General features: G+C 44.9%; 1 protein-coding gene across 4 annotated transcripts in view; it reads right to left on the bottom strand.

Moving 5' to 3' along the window:
• Window positions 1-16,821, bottom strand: part of plxna4 (plexin A4) — a 532,456-nt gene that overhangs the window by 70,726 nt on the left and 444,909 nt on the right. For all 4 annotated transcript variants that reach the window (XM_052033450.1, XM_052033449.1, XM_052033451.1 and 1 more), the window contains exons 20-22: window positions 12,963-13,197; window positions 10,116-10,258; window positions 3,019-3,287 (exon numbers count right to left, since the gene is read on the bottom strand). In XM_052033450.1, coding sequence (XP_051889410.1) covers window positions 3,019-3,287; window positions 10,116-10,258; window positions 12,963-13,197 — 647 coding nt within the window. The remainder of the gene's footprint in view (window positions 1-3,018; window positions 3,288-10,115; window positions 10,259-12,962; window positions 13,198-16,821) is intronic.

Raw genomic sequence — 16,821 nt, forward strand, 5'->3', positions numbered from 1 at the left:
ACCTCCTCCCTCACCACCATCAGAGATTTGCCTGCACCTCCTCCACCCTGGTCTATTGCATTTGGTGCTTTTAATGTGGCCTCCTCTACATCGGCGAGACCAAGCACAGACTAGCCAACCACCTTGCAGAGCACCTGCACTTTGTCCTCAACAGCCATCTTGAGCTTCAGGTTGCATGTCATAGAACATGACAGCACAGCACAGGCTCTTCAGCCCACGATGTTGTGCCAACATTTTATCCTGCTCTAATATCTATCTAAGCCTTCCCTCCCACACAGCCCTCCATTTCTCTATCATTCATGTGGCTATCTAAGAGTCTCTTAAATGTCCCTAATGCATCTGCCCCCACAACCTCTGCCGGCAGTACACTCCATGCACCCACCACTCACTGTGTAAAAAAACGTACCTCTGACATCCCCCCCCCATACCTTCCTCCAATCACCTTAAAATTACGCCACTTTTACGTTAGCCACTTTCGCCTTGGGAAAAAGTCTCTGACTGTCCACTTGACCTATGCCTCTTATCATCTTGCACATCTCTATCAAGTCACCTCTCATCCTCCTTCTCTCCAAAGAGAAAAACCCTAGCTCACTCAACCTATCCTCATAAGACATGCTCTCCAATCTGAGCAGCATCCTGGTAAATCTCCTCTGCACCTTTTCTAAAGCTTCTACATCCTTTCCATAATGAGGTGACCAGAACTGAACACAATACTCCAAATGTGGTCTAACCAGAGTTCTACAGAGCTGCAACATTACCTCGTGGCTCTTGAACTCAATACCCCGACTAATAAAGGCCAACATTCCATACGCCTTCTTAACAACCCTAACGATCTATGCGGCAACCTTGATGGATATATGGACATGGACCCCAAGATCCCTCTGTTCCTTCACACTGCTAAGAGTCCTGCCATTAACCTGGTATTCTGCCTTCAAATTCGATCTTGCAAAGTGTATCACTTCACACTTATCCGGGTTGAACTCCATCTGCCACTCCTCAGCCCAGGTTTGCATTCTATCAATATCCTGTTGTAATCTACAGCAACCTTCTACACTATCCACAGCACCACCAACCTTTGTATTGTCAGCAAATTTACAAACCCAGCCTTCCACATCCTCATCCAAGTCATTTATAAAAGTCACAAAGAGCAGGAGTCCCAGAACAGATCCCTGCGGAACACCACTGGTCACCGACCTCCAGGCAGAATACGTGCCATCTACCACCACCCTCTGTCTTCTATGGGCGAGCCAAACATCATTTCAACTCCCCTTGCCATTCCCACACCGACCTGTCTGTCTTCAGCCTTCTCCACGGCCATGGTAAGGCCAAATGCAAACCAGAAGAACAACACCTCATCTTCTACCTGGGGAGCTCACAACCCAATGGTATGAACATTGAATTTTCCAATTTCAGGTCGCCCACACCCCCAGTGTTCCTCTTCCCCACTCTCACCAGTTCACTTATGCTCCCTCTCCCTTTGTTCCTTTTCCGTTCCTCCTCCCCTCATCATCCTCCTCCAGCTGGTTCCATCTGCCCGTCACCCACATACCTATCCACTTGGGTTTCTTCTCTCTTGGTTCACCTTTCCTAACCCCTCCCCTTTCCCCCACCCGATTCAATCTGCCCATCATTCCTTCCTTAACTGGTTTCACCTATCACCTACGAGCCCCTGTCTCCACCCTCCCCCACTCAGTTCTATCTGCCTCCTCTTCTCCACCGTCCTCTTATCTCCTTCCACCTATCACCTACCAGCGCCTGCCTCACCCCTCCCTCTCACTTCTGTGGATAAAATCAGTCTCAGTCCACAAACCAAGTTTGATTGATAGATAAGATATCCAAACATCTCCATTCTATGAAACCTTACTGGAACTCTGCCTTGTATGTCAGGGAGAGGAGCTGACAAAGGGAATTAGTACAAACTGGTACTTAATGGTTGGCATAGACATAGTAGGTGAGGTGGCCTGCTTCTGCTGTTATGATTCTACGACAGTTATAACTGGCAGGAATTCTTCGAGAAATCACAGTCCAAAGAGATACAACATGACCCTCAGAAGTTGTACAGTTTTGAGGCAATCTAGATCTGTCCTTATTAGGTCAGAGCCCCAACTGCTTGCCTGCCCTTTCACCAGAGCTCTAATTGTTTCTAAAAACCAGCTGTACCAATGATTGGGTGAAAGTACTCTGCCAAAGTTCTCTTCTCCCTAAGAAGTCCAGAGCCAAGTTTATTGTCATAAACACAAGTACATGTGTGCACAGGTGCAATGCAAAACTTACTTGCAGCAGCTCACCCATCATTCCCCAGTGGCAGAACGTCAGTCATTGATGGGTTAACTTGGTCAGTTCCATTGGTGTTTTCTCTCTTTTGAAACCAAAGGTTATGGCAAAGAAGTTGATTGTTTGACCCTTTGACCAGCCGCAAAAAAAATGGTATTTTGGCTAATCTTGTTCCCCAGCTCTTGGTTTGTAGCCCTAAGATTAAGGCACTTCAAGTGCTCACATAGCTTTTGGCTAACAGTAGTGTAGCGGTTAGCGTAACGCTATTACAGTGCCAGTGACCCGGGTTCAATTCCGGCCGCTGTCTGTAAGGAGTTTGCATGTTCTCCCTGTGTCTGCATGAGTTTCCTCTGGGTGTTCCGGTTTCCTCCCACAGTCCAAAGACGTATGGGTTAGGAGCTGTGGGCATGCTATGTTGGCGCTGGAAGAGTGGCAACACTTGCAGGCTGCCCCCAGCACATTCTCAGTAACGCAAAAAGATGCATTTCACTGTGTGTTTTGACGTACACGTGACTAATAAATCAATATCTAATATCTAACTGACGTGGATTCTTGCCTCCACCTCCCTTTCAGGCACTAAATACTGGTGGGGAAAAAAATTCCTCAACTCTCCTCATATCCTTCCACCAACTGCCTTTAATTCTTCGTCCCTTGTTACTGACCTCTAAATCCTGCTTGGGTCCATTTACAAACATTTCTGAGATTCTTCCCAAAGTACAGCAGGCGTATTCAACAATGGCTTACCTCCTCAACAGAAGCTTGGGATGGTTCTTGCTCTCCAAGTTCTTATCAATGAGGTCTGAAAGCAGCTGCTTCAAGACATCGGTGGCATATTCAAGCTTGGTCTGAAGGACGGTCATGATCAGTGAAGCAACATTCCCTCGGTCCCTCATGGAGAAGCTTCGCTGGGACTCCAATGTCCGGATGAAGGTCAGCAGGAAGACCTTACTGTTGATGAGCTGCCCAAACAGCATCAAGCCTTTCTCCACTCTCTCTTGCCGGTATCCCGGAACCTTTAAACAAGCAGTAACACGAAAATCAACCACCAGGGTCCCAAGCCCTTCTTGGCTTGTTCCCCTCAACCTTTTCCCCACCCACACCCATCAATAACAACTATCACTCCCACTAAAGATTAGCAAACCCTTTGTAGCTCATCCCCTGAACTGCTTGGGATTGGTCACATGGTTCCTCTTTGATTCATCTCTTGACAAGAGGCCCTCAGAGTCAATTAAGAGATCACAAGCCATAAGCTTATTAATGCGGTTGCAGGTGGGTGGAGTTGATTGTCAAAAAAAACAGAAATCAAGCAGTTTAAGTTTTGCATTGCTAATTGTCCCTGAACATTCAGCAGAATAAGTTATTAATCACGTGATTTTCTGATACCTCTCTGGGCCAGATAAGAATGAAGGTCCAAGAAAGGAACAATTAGTTCCTAATGCCTCACGTTTAAAATGTCCCATTAAATAACACCACCAGTTACTAAAAGAGTATCCCCAGATTCTTATGAGTGCCAGTTTTATGAACCTGCTCAGGTGGGGGATGTACAAAGGGTAAAGTTCAGAATCAGTAGCATCATCCTGTTCCCCCTGGTCCAATCCCTTCCCACCCACGTCCGTGACACATCACACACTCTCCAACTCTTCCACAGCTTTAAGTTCTCTGGCACGCACAACCTCATCATCACCATGGACGTCCAGTCCCTATATACTTCCATTCCCCATCATGACGGCCTCACCGCCCTCCGCTTCTTTCTTGACCAGAGACAGAACCAGTCCCCTTCCACTAGCACTCTCCTCCGCCTGGCTAAACTTGTCCTCACCCTGAACAACTTCACTTTCAATTTCTCTCACTTTCTACAGGCCAATGGCATAGCCATGGGCACTTGCATGGGCCCCAGCTATGCCTGCCTCTTAGTTGGCTATGTTGAACAGTCTCAGTTCCAAGCCTATTCTGGCCACATTCCTCAACTCTTCCTCCACTATATCGATGACTTCATTGGTGCCACCTCTTGTACCTGTGCGGAACATGACAGTTTCACATATTTCACCATAAATTTTCACCCTGCTCTCAATTCATTTGGACCATCTCTGACACCTCTCTCTCCTTCCTCGATCTTTCCATCTCCATCTCAGGAGATTCCTTATCCACTGACATCTTCTACAAACCCACTGACACCCACAGCTACCTTGATTACAGCTCCTCCCAGTCAGTCCTCGGCCTCCTCCACTGCCAGGAGAATTCCAAGCGCAAACTGGAGGAACAGCACTTCATTTTCTGTCTTGGAACCTTGCAGCCTAATGGCATGAACATTGAATTCTCCCACTTTAAGTCATCCCCACACCCCTTCCTGCCCCCCACACCCTCCCCCCCAACCATGCCTCTTCTTTTCTTCCCTTTCCTAGCCAACCTCTCTTTCTACCCACCTTTTATCCTCCATACCTTTGACCCATCCCCTGGCGGATCTGCTCTCCCGTCCTCCCCCGCACCTGTCTCTTACCTGCATCTACCTATCACCACCTTGTGCCCAACCCACCTCCCCTCTTTTGTCCACCTATCACTGCTCTACTTTTCCCTCCTATATATCGGGCTTCCCCTTTTCCTATCTTCAGTCCTGAAGAAGAGTCTTGACCCGAAACATTGACTGCCTGCTTTTCTCCATGGATGCTGCCTGGCCTGCTGAGTTCTTCCAGCATCATAGTGTTTTTCACAAGCATCAGTTCCACCAAACCTTCCTAAAGAGCTTCCTATGAATACCTGGGGGAACAGTGCAAGTTAGAGCTGTTGAATCTATATTGAGCTCCATTCCCTTTTTAAGCACTTGGCATCACATGTGCTTCTACCTCCTTGAAGCCTCATTAACAAGCTGACGGCTCATGATTTTTAAGATCAGGTTCTGTGGTAAATGCGACTAAGTATTATGTTTATAAAAGTGAAGTACTTTATAAATAATTACCAACCATTGCTTCGACTTCAGTGGAACAATGGTGCATAAAAAGCCCAAGGCAAAATATATCACAGGAACTTTTATTGCCAATCATGGCTGACTGTAGTTAATTATTAAAGCAATTCCGAAACAGGCAGTTTTCTTTTAATTCTCCTGTGAGATATGGGTGTTGCTGACAAGGCCAGCATTTATTGTCTACCCCCAATTCTGCCTCAGAAGGTGGTGATGAGCCACCTTTGTAGACTGTTGCACTGCATGTGGTGAATGTGTTTCCTCTGTGCAGTTGGACAGGGAGTTCCAGGATTCTGATCCAGCAATAATGAAGCAACAGCCAAACATATTTCCAAGTAGGTCTGGCAGCAATCGAAGAGATGTCTTGCAATTTGACTCGAGGAATGGAACTGGTGATTCAGTACAGATTTAAAGTGACAGCAAGCAATGAGCCAAATTGTCACTGAAAGCTGACCCAGTTTCCCTGTGAGGAACCAAATATTTAATAATGGAAAGCTGATGTCGGGACTGTGGTGTACAGGTAAAGGTAGCATTCTGCTTCAAATTTGGATATTTTCAGTAAAATCCCATTGGTTCCTATCAACGTGTATCCCTGACTAGCCTCAGTTACTGTGCAATGTCCCAGTTTGATTTCCTAACACAATCAGAAGTAAGATTTGATTTTATTTAGAGCCTATCATGTCCTTTTTGAGTCATCCCATTGTAGTTTACAGCTAATGAAGTGACTTTGAAATGTAGTCAATTTGTATATGTCATGCTCCTACAAACTGCAGGCTGGGAATAAACAGGTCATCTATTCTGTGATGTTCTCTGAAGCATAAATATTGGTCAGCACACTGGGGAAAACTCCACTGCTCTTCTTCAAAATAATATCATCTTTTCTTCTCATCTGAGAGGGTTTATTTATATCTGAAAGACAGCATCTCAGACATTGCAGTGTTCCCTCAATGTGCACTGGCAGCGCCAGCCTGAGCTGCTGCTAAGTACCTTGACTGCCGTTTAGACCCACTACCTTTGACTCAGAGGAGTCTGTGCTACCAACTGAGCACAGCTGATACTGGTGGGTGACATGCTAGAGGATTACAGAACGCCAGAACAGAAACAGGCCATTCAACCTAGAAGATTCTTGCCACCATCTCTCCTCCCACCCTTTACGAACATAAAATAGGAGTAGGAACAGGCTATTTGGCCCCTTGAGTCTGCCTAACCATCTATCAAAATCATGACTGATCTTCCACCTTAATGCCATCTTCCTGCATTGTCCTCATGTGCCTTGATTTCTAAAGCATCCAGAAATCTATCAATCTCCGTTTTGAATAAACTCACAGCACTCCAGAATAGAGAATTCTGAAGAGTCACCACCCTCTGCATGAAGAAATTCTGCAGCTAAGTCCTAACAGGCATATCCCTTATTCTGAGACCTGGTTCTGAATTCCTCAGCCAGGGGAAACGTCCTCCTTGCATCCAGCCCGTCAAAGCCTTCAGAATTTTGCAAGTTTTAATGAGATCTCTTCTCATTTTCCCTAAACCCCAGAGAAAATAGTCCAAGTCCACTCAATCTCTCCTCCTGCAGCAAGCTTACCATCTCTCGAACCAGTCTGGTGAATTTTCACTACATTCCCTCTTTGTCAAATATATCCCTTATTTAGGTAAGGATACCAAATCTATCCCAGGCGTTTTCTCAACAAGTTCTTTCATAATTGTGGCAAGACATCCTTACACTTAAATCCTCTCGTGTCTCCCTTCCTTATTGATTGGTGTTTCTGCATGCTGGCTTTCAGTGACTTGTGTTCAAGAAAACCTCGGTCCCTTTGAGCATCAACATCACCCAACCTCTCTCCATTTCAAAATTACTCTGCTTGTTTTGTTTTGCGCACCAAAGTGGACAAAAGATTTACAAGGATGTTACCGGGACTGGAAGGGCTTGAGTTATAAGGAGAGGCAGGATAGCCTGGGGCTTTTTTCCCTGAAGGAGTCAGAGGGCTGACCTTATAGAGGTTGTAAAATCATGACAGATATAGATAAGGTGAACAGTCACACAGTCTTTTCCCCAGGGGAGGGGAGTCCAAAACTAGAGAGCAAAGGTTTAAAGTGAGAGGGGAAAAACTTAAAAGGGACCTGAGGGGCAGCTTTTTCACACATATGCTTATGTGGTGTGTGTAGCTGCCAGAGGAAGTGGTAAAGGCAGATACAATTATGACATTTAAAAGACATTTGGATAAACACATGGATCTTGATAGAAACAATAACGATCAAGATCAAGATTCAACAATCCTCTCCATATGGAATGGGCTTGACCTTTATGGAGAGACAAGGACTCAGGCTGGTTGAAAATGGAATAAAATGGCAGTCATGACTTCTTGCTGATGGAACGATCATGTTTTTATTGCACTCAGTTTCCAAGGGCGGGACCAGGTACAAGACTGCTAAAACTTCCCCAGATGGGTGCTCAGAACTGGGACCAATGGGATACTGAGAGGGAAAGGCAAGGAAATCCCAGATGTGGTTATTATATAAAGTTTTTTGTCCAATGAGGCATAAGAATAAGCTACACACACACACAAAGTGCTGGAGGAACTCAGCAGGTCAGGCAGCATCTACGGAGGGAAATAAACAGTCTACATTTTTATTGACTTTTTATTTCATTGACTTTTTATTTCCCTCCATAGATGCTGCCTGACCTGCTGAGTTCCTCCAGCACTCTGTGTGCATTGCTTCAGATTCCAGCATCTGCAGAATCTCTTGCATCATAAGAATAAGCCAAATTTTGACCAATGGGAATCATAAAGACCTGAAATCCTGGCAGTGTTCAGGTAAATCAGACAGAACAAAGGCATTTTCAGCAGAAGAAGTGGGCTATGTCATATCAGGCTGGGAATGCATTGAATGGAGGGCTCCTCTGATCACCCAAACACATCCCACTGTAGAGCTAGAGTCACTCCTGCCAACTAAAGTGAGGGCTCGGGTGCCTGGATATTTACCAGACAAATTTAAGTTAGTAAAATGGAAATAGAACGAGAGTGCTGGCTGGAAGGAGGGAGGAGGTCAGGCAGTTGGTAAAGCTGTAAATAATGTTCAAGCTGAATGGTTCTGCCACTCGCTGGGCAATGAACTCAGCTGCCAAGAGCAGTCCACAGCTTACAGCCTCTTTGCCAAACCCACTGAGACATGAATGATTTTGTTTCACACTGCAGGACAGTTCTGCATCAGTTCTACAGAGCTTAGGATTTCTCTCCCTGAACCCCTCCTGCACAGCTCCCCCACTCCCCTCCCCCTTGTTCTCTGTCCTCCTCAAAATCAAATGCTTCAGCAAGCTTTTTAGGTAAACTGCTCAATTATCCTTGGGCAACAACTTTCTCAGGTTTCCTCTTCTTCACAACAGTGAAGATGCAATATAAAACGTTGGGGTCTCAGTGGCCTCTCACAGGTCCCAGGGATGACGTGCACATGTAAACAGATGTTAATGTTCAATTAACACACAGTAATTGCATTGTAAGTGTACCGTCAGAGGCAGACAAAGGCATTTTATATGGACAGGCAGAAGATAGAACTTCTGGCCCGCAGGTCCCTCAGGTTATCAGCTGGACTGCACCGCAAACTCTAAGGAATACTGAACTTGTACCTAGGGTAACAGACCAGCACTAGTACAATCCTCCCTGCTTCACACTGAGCAGTCACTCCAACCCACTTGTGCTTAGGATTCCATCGGTCAAATGGTACTGTATAGAATCAAATGATGGCACAAAGTCATAGAGTTATACAGCATGGAAGCTGGCCCTTCAGCCCAACTTGTCCATGTCAACCAAAGTGCCTTCCTGAGCTAGTCCTCTTTGCCTGCATTTGACCCGAATCCCCTTAAACCTTTCCTATCCATGTACCTGTTAAATACTCAGGAGGAGGCTATTTGACCTACAGAGTCTATTCTGTTTCACAGTAGAGCAATCCAGTCAGCCTCATTTCCCTGTTCAATCACCACTGTCTTGCAAATGTTTTGCACCCACCAAGTACCCATCCAATCCCCTCTGAGAGTCCGGATGGATTCTGTTTCCACGACCGCTATAAGCAGAAAGATCCAGATCACAACCACTCACTGTGCAAGAACGTTTTTCTTCACAGCCCCTCATGTCTTCTGCCCATCACTTTGAATCTGCCTTCCCGGTTGCTGAATCAACCATTAATGGGGAAAAACTGCTTTATATATTCTATCTCAACCGCTCATGATCTTGTGCGCCTTGATCCAATCTCTTAACATTCCCTGCGTCAAGGAGAACACCTCATTCTAACTTTGTAACTAAAATCCCTCATCCTTGGAATCATTCTGAAATTTTTTTCTGTACCTTTCCTTGGGCCTTGGCGTTCATCCTGAAGTGTAATGACCAGAATTGGATGCAATACAGCAGCTGTGGCCTAACCAGTGGTTTGCATCGTTTCAGCATAACCTCCCTGCTTTTGTACTCCACACCTTCCTTTTTGAAACCCAGGATCCAAGCTGTGCTGCCAGAAGTCCTCTTGATAGATCATCATCACATTGCTAATTGTGGGAGCTTGCTCTGCAATATGTTTCTCGCATTACAACAGGGACAACTTTGAAAGTCTTACTTTGACCATAATGTGCATCAAAACTTCTTGATATCATGCTTTCTCTTTTCTCTCCCCCGCCATTCAACTCAAACCCGCATCGCCCCCTTTCTATATCACCCCCCCAAAACACTTCTCTTTGATTAAGTCTCCCTCCTCTCTCTGATGTCCCTCACAGCACAGAAAAAGGACACTTCACCCTGCTGTGAACATCAGTAGTATAAATGATTAGGGTACATAAGCTGCCTTTAAGGCCAACTCTCTTGCCCAAATGATACACTCCTTCCCGCTTCCAGCAACCGCTTACCTCCAACTCTCGGAGAACGGGATGGTCTTCAATCCCTGGGAAGAGAACCCGCATGGTGTAAGCCCGGTAATCCAGGAAGGGAATTCCTGTTCCGTCCAAGTCGCTGGTCAGCTCATTGATGTCTGTCTGAAGCTCTGCAAAGGCTGAGAAAGAAGAGTGATGAGGAATTAAAAGGGTTTGGCGAGTATTACAGTAATCCTATTAATTATGCAGCCATTCATGAAATGAATACGATAATTAAACGAGCTGATGTGATACTGTTTACCTGCTCACTAAAAATAGAAATTATTATGATATTGTGGAGTCTCAGGACTGAGGTCTGTGCCAAAGACAGTGGACAGAAATATCCTCATCTACCTTATTCATTGCTGTTTTAAGTTTGGTGGTAGTGGCAGGGGTTGTTGCGGGGGCAGCCTTTGTAGGTCACCACAAGGGTTGATAATGTCTGTGTGAGGTTTCCTCACACTTTGTAACAGTGGCATGGAGTGCAAACTCAGGCCTCTATGTGAAAGGTGGCAGCACATCTTCAGTACTGTACCAGAATGTCAGGCTAGGTAAGACGAGTGAATCCCTGTGGGGAGTGAGACTTGATCTCATAAGCAACTGGCTGAGACAATCATTGGAAAAGGTGCTAACATCAGAGGATACAGTGCAGAAATCAGCCACTCAGCCCATCATAACTCTGCTACCTCAGGAGGACGAATGTGAAGAGGCTTCAAGGGGATATGGACAAACTGAGTGAATGGCCAAGCAAGTGGCAGATGGAACATAATGTGGAAAAAATATAAGGTTATCCACTTTGGTGCATGTAATGGTAAAGCAGAGTATTTGTTAAATGATAAGAGACTGGGTAATGTTGGCATTTGGAGGGATTTAGGTGTGCCTGTATGCAGGTCACTGAAGGCCCCATGCAGGTGCAGCAAGCCATTAGGAGCATAGATGGTACACTGGCCTTTATCGCAAGCAGGTTTTATTACAGGAGTAAGGATGTCTTAGTATAATTATACAAGGCCTTGGTGAGATACAGTTTTAGTTTCCTTACTTAAGAAAGAATGTACTTGTCATACTAGGAGTGCAGTGAAGATTTACTAGACTGGCTCCATGGATGGCAGATTACTGCATGAGGAGAGATCAAGCAAGCTGGATTGCATTTAGAAAGATGAGAGATCTCATTGAAACTTACAAAGTTCATAAGGGGCTTGATGCAGGGAGGATGTTGCCCCTTAATGAGAAGTCCAGGGCCACGGGGCAGAATTTGAGAATATAGTGTAGGCAGTTTAGGGCTGAGATGAGGAGGAATTTCTTCCCTCGGGGGGTGGTGCAGTTTTTGGAATTGTGTCTCCCAGATGCCTGCGGAATCTCACTCATAGTGTTCATTCAAAAGAGAGGACGAGAGATTTCTGAACATTAAATGGAATCAAAGAATATGGGGATTGTGCTGAAAAATAGCTCTGGGGCAGAAGATCAATCCTGATGTTGATGAATGGTAGAACAGGTTTGAAGCACTCGATGGCTTACTCCTGCTTCTATTTCTTATAGTTCAAGAAAATAGATACATTCCTCTCCTATTTACTCATATCGCAGCAAAACATTCCCTTCCTTTATGTTATTTACACAGTTTCCTCTTGAAGATGACTACTGAAGCTGCTTCCACTATTCCATCAAGTAGTGTCTTCCAAATCCCATCAGCTGCCAGAGTAAATATGATTTCCTCCTGCCGTCTCTGGTCTGACTGCCAATCATTTTAAATCTGTCTCCTTAAGTTACTGTTGGCCCTTCCTCCAGTGGAAACAATTTCTCCTTATTTACTCTGTCAAAGTTCATGATATTGAACACTTGAATCAACTTAGTAACCCGGCAGGATCTGAGAAGAATGACCCAACTCTCCAGCCATTCCAAGCTCCTCACATTTTTGAAGTTCACCATCTCCGGCACCATTCCAGCAAATAGGTTTTATGCCCTCTCTATATGTCAGGCTTCAATCTTAAAATGCAATGCACAGAAATGAACAGTGTCCTCGAGGTGAGGCCTAACCAGGTTTTTGCAAAGATTCAGCAGAACTTCTTTACTTTTGTATTCTCTGCCCCTGCTACAAAACCGAAAATAACACTGGAGACACAAGAGACTGCAGATGCTGGAACCTGAAGCAACAACCAATCTGCTGGAGGAACTCAGCGGGTCGAGCAGCATCTGTGGGAGGAAAGAAATTGTGCAGGGTCCTGATGCAGGGTCTCGACCCGAGACAGCGACATTTCCTTTCCTCCCACAAATGCTGCTCAACCCGCTGAGTTCCTCCAGCAGATTGGTTGTTGCTCCAAAAATAACATTGGATTTGTTAACACTTATTCTGCCATCTTCAATGATATGTGTACACTCAAACCTGTTCTAGTGGTCTCTTTAAAATTGTACTATTTAGTGTGTAATGCCTCTCATTTATTCTAATAAAATGTATCACTTCACCACGTTAAGTTTCATCAGCTGTTTATTTCCTCATTAAATCCTCTTTATATGTTGTTATCTTTTCCTTTAATACATTTCAAAGCATCGTTTCAAACTTTAAAATTATGTTAGGTCCAGGTCATTCATAGACATCAAAATGAGCAGTGTTCCCTTCATCCACCTCTGGGGAGGACCACTTCATCCTTCCTTGGACTTAATGGCTTTTTCCTCATTCTGTGTTTAATAATTTATAAAGGAGCCATGCTTATCATTAGTTTACAACCAAATCAGTCACATCAGTGTGGACCTTCTAAGAAGAGTGGTGAAATCCAGGTTGATTACATTCTTAAGTGCTAAAAGGATACTGCAAAAGGCTTTGACTGAAGCTAAAGCAGCCACACAATTTACCTTCTTTACACTCCAGAGCCACTCGTGACTCCAAGTTATCCATCTGCATCTGCAGCCTCTTCAGCGTCAAGTCGCTCTCCCGAGACTTCCTCTTGTAGGCGATGAGAACCACGATGATGAAGATGATGAGGAGACCCCCGGCAGCTCCGATGCTGATTATGGCCGGGAAACTCAGTGGGCTGTCCGGGAAAATGTGCACAGTGCCGGGGGAATGCTCCAGGCCTCCAACCCGTACCTGAAGAGGAAGAAGTCAGCCGATTGTCATCAATGAAAGTTGGCTGAGGATACAGGGAAGACTGCACTGTGGGGGTGCCAAGGAAGACAAAGGAGTGAACTTAATGATCATTAGTTCTCTGATAATGTATGGAGACAAAAACAGAACATAAACACCACAGACAAAAAGAAAATCAAGGGTAGATGGTAGCAATACTTCCTTTATTTTTCCATAGTCTGTGGACATCACTGACAAGATTTAAGATTAAGATATTTAGTCACATGTACAGTGAAATGCATCTTTTTGCATAGAATGTTCTGGGGGCAGCCTGCAAGTGTCGCCATGCTTCCGGTGCCAACATAGAATGCCCACAACTTCCTAATCCGTACGTCTTTGGAACGTGGGAGGAAACCGGAGCACCCAGAGGAAACCCACACAGTCACGGGGAAAATGTACAAACTCCTTATAGACAACAGCCGGAATTGAACCCGATCGCTGGCGCTGTAATAGTATTATGTTAACTGCTACAAAGTCCCTGCACTGGGTAGGATGTTCCAGGATTTTGATCCATCAACGATGAAGGAACAGCAATGCTTTCCAGAGTCAGATGGTGTGTGACTTGCAGTGGAATTGGTATTGGTTTATTATTGTCACTTGTAATGAGGTACAGTGAAAAACTTGTCTTGCATATTGTTCGTACAGATCAATTGTGCATTGAGGTAGTACAGGGTGAAAACAATAACAGAATACAGAGTAAAGTGTCACAGCTGCAGGGAAGTGCTTTGCAGGTAGACAAAAAGGTACAAGGTCGTAACAACGTAAATTGTGACGTCAAAAGTCCATCTCATCATATAAGGGAAGCATTCAATCGTCTTATCACAGTGGGATAGAAGCTTTGATTATGCTGGCTGCTTCACCAAGGCAGCAAGAGGTATAGAGTCCATGGAGGGGAGGCTGGTTTCCGTGACACGCTGGGCTGTGTCCATAACTCTCTGCAGTTTCTTGTGATCCTGGGCAGAGCAGTTGCCGTACCAAGCAGTGATGTATCCAGATAAGATGCTTTCTATGGTGCATCGATAAAAGTTGGTGAGTGCCAAAGGGGACATGCCAAATTTCTTTAGAATTTATGTCATGGAGAGATACAGCAAGGAAACAGGCCCTTCAGCCCATTGAGTCCATGCTGACCATCAACCACCCACTTACACTAATCCTACAATAATCCTATTTACTTTCTATTCTCCCCACATTCTCATCAACTACCCCCAGGTTCTACCACTCCCCTACACACTGAGGGCATTTTACAGCAGCCAATTAACTTACCAACCTGCATGTCTTTGGAATGTGGGAGGAAATTGAAACATCCAGGGGAAATCCACGTGGTCTCAGAGAATATGCAAACTCCACACAAGGTCAGGATTGAACCCAGGTCTCTGGCAGTGTGAGGCAGTGACTCTACTACCTGCGCCACTGTGCTGCCCATGTGGCAGGGAGTTGGGGGGTGGGGAGAAAGGGTCTCTGGGCTTGTCCCCTTTATCCTTCTGGTGGCAGGAGTTAGGCTTTTGGGAATATATGTAGTTGCCATTGGAAGTTTCATGTTGTACGGCACAACATACATCAAACCTCATCCTCTCACTGTGTGGAAACCCAATAAAACTTTGCTGCAGCTAGTGACATTTCCTGAATTACTTTATTACATAAATAATTAGCTAAATGTATTTATCATATAATATCACAGTAACAAGATTACCGTTAATGTCCTGTAATTAATGCCATTTAACCTCAGGGTCTGTTCGTGAAATAGATTGAACCACTTTGTCTCCAGCTGCTTAGCTGGTTATCAGATGGTGCATTCATTCGCTACGCGAGAGTCTAGGTCTTTCCTGACTGGATATCTGCTCTCTGGGTCTAACTATCTGGCTGTTTTCCTACCAGTATATTCTGACCATTCATTCTGCAGGACATGCTCACATATCTTCTTATGTCATCTCATAATGTAGAATGAGGCCATTCAGCCCATTGGGGCTATACCGGGTCACAGAGCATTCACGTCAGTCCTATTCCCCCATTTATTTCCCCATAATATATTCTCTCATCAACTACCCTTATACGATGAGATGGACTCTGACCTCACGATCTACCTTGTAGTGACCTTGCACCTTATTCCACTGCACTTTCTCTGTAGCTGTGACACTTTACTCTGTACTGTTATTGTTTTCACCTGTACTACATCAATGCACTCTGTACTAACCCAATGTAACTGCACTGTGTAATGAATTGATCTGTACGATCGGTATGCAAGACAAGTTTTTCACTGTACTTCGGTACAAGTGACAATAATAAACCAATACCAATATCAATACCTTCGCTTTTCCTGAAACACACCACCTTTGGCCCATTGAGTCCATGCCAACCATCAACTACACACTTAATCCCATATTAATCCTATTTTTAAAAAAACTTTCCCTACATTCTAATCAACTCTCCCCCAATTCTACCACTCAGCTACACACTGGGGGCACTTTACAGTGGACAATTAACTTACCAACCCGCATGTGTTTGGGAGGTGGGAGGAAACTGGAGCACCCTGAGGAAACCCACACAGTCACATGAAGATCATGCAAACTCCACGCAGACAGCTGAGGACTTCACTTGTCACTTCATCCAAGTACTCACTCTTCATCTTGGGACCTACAGAGTGAGCAGGCTATCCCACTCTGGGGGAGCCACAGAACCCAGCAAAAGCCTGTGTTCACCCAACATCCCTTTGTACATTTTCCAGAAGTCATCAGCAGGAGTTCCAGTAATGTTTGCCTCTGCTGCCTTGAGGCATTAGGATAAGCTTGAATGCTCCCACACTGCCCCGCTTGTGATCTGTGGGCATCAAGTTCTCTTTAGCTCTGTTACATCGTCTGATGGTTTCACACCTGTGCTGAGGTGGAGATGGTTGAGAGCTTCAAGTTCCTTGGTGTACATATCACCAATAGCTTGTCCTGGTCCAATCACATAGATGCTATGGCCAAAAAAGCTTCTACTTCCTCAGAAGGCTAAGGAAATTCGGCACGCCCACAATGACCCTCACCAATTTTTATAGGTGCACCACAGAAAGCATCCTATCCGGATGCATCACAGCTTGGTATGTCAACTGCTCTACCCAAGACTGCAAGAAATTGCAAAGTGTTGTGAACACAGCCCTGTCTCTCACGAATACCAGTATCTCCTCCATTGACCTTGTCTGCACTTCCCATGGGAAAGCAGCCCACATAATCAAACACCTCTCCAACCCCTGTCATTCCCTCTTCTCCCTCCTTCCATGGGGCAGAAGATACAAAAGCTTGAAAACACACACCAGGCTCAAGGACAGCTTCTATCCCACTATTATAAGACTCTTGAATGGACCTCCTATACAATAAAGATGAACTCTTGATCTCTCAAACGACCTTGTCACAGTCCTTGAGCCATATTGTCTGCCTGCACTGCACTTTCTCTGTAACACTAACACTATATTCTGCATTCTGTTGTTGCTTTTCCCTTGTACTACCTCGATGTACTTACGTTTTGGAATGATCTGTCTGGATGGCATGCAAAACAAAGTTTTTCACTGTATACTAGTATATGTGACAATAATAAACCAATTACCAATTACCA

Source organism: Pristis pectinata, chromosome 19, assembly GCF_009764475.1.
Source record: "Pristis pectinata isolate sPriPec2 chromosome 19, sPriPec2.1.pri, whole genome shotgun sequence".
NCBI classification, from domain to species: domain Eukaryota; kingdom Metazoa; phylum Chordata; class Chondrichthyes; order Rhinopristiformes; family Pristidae; genus Pristis; species Pristis pectinata.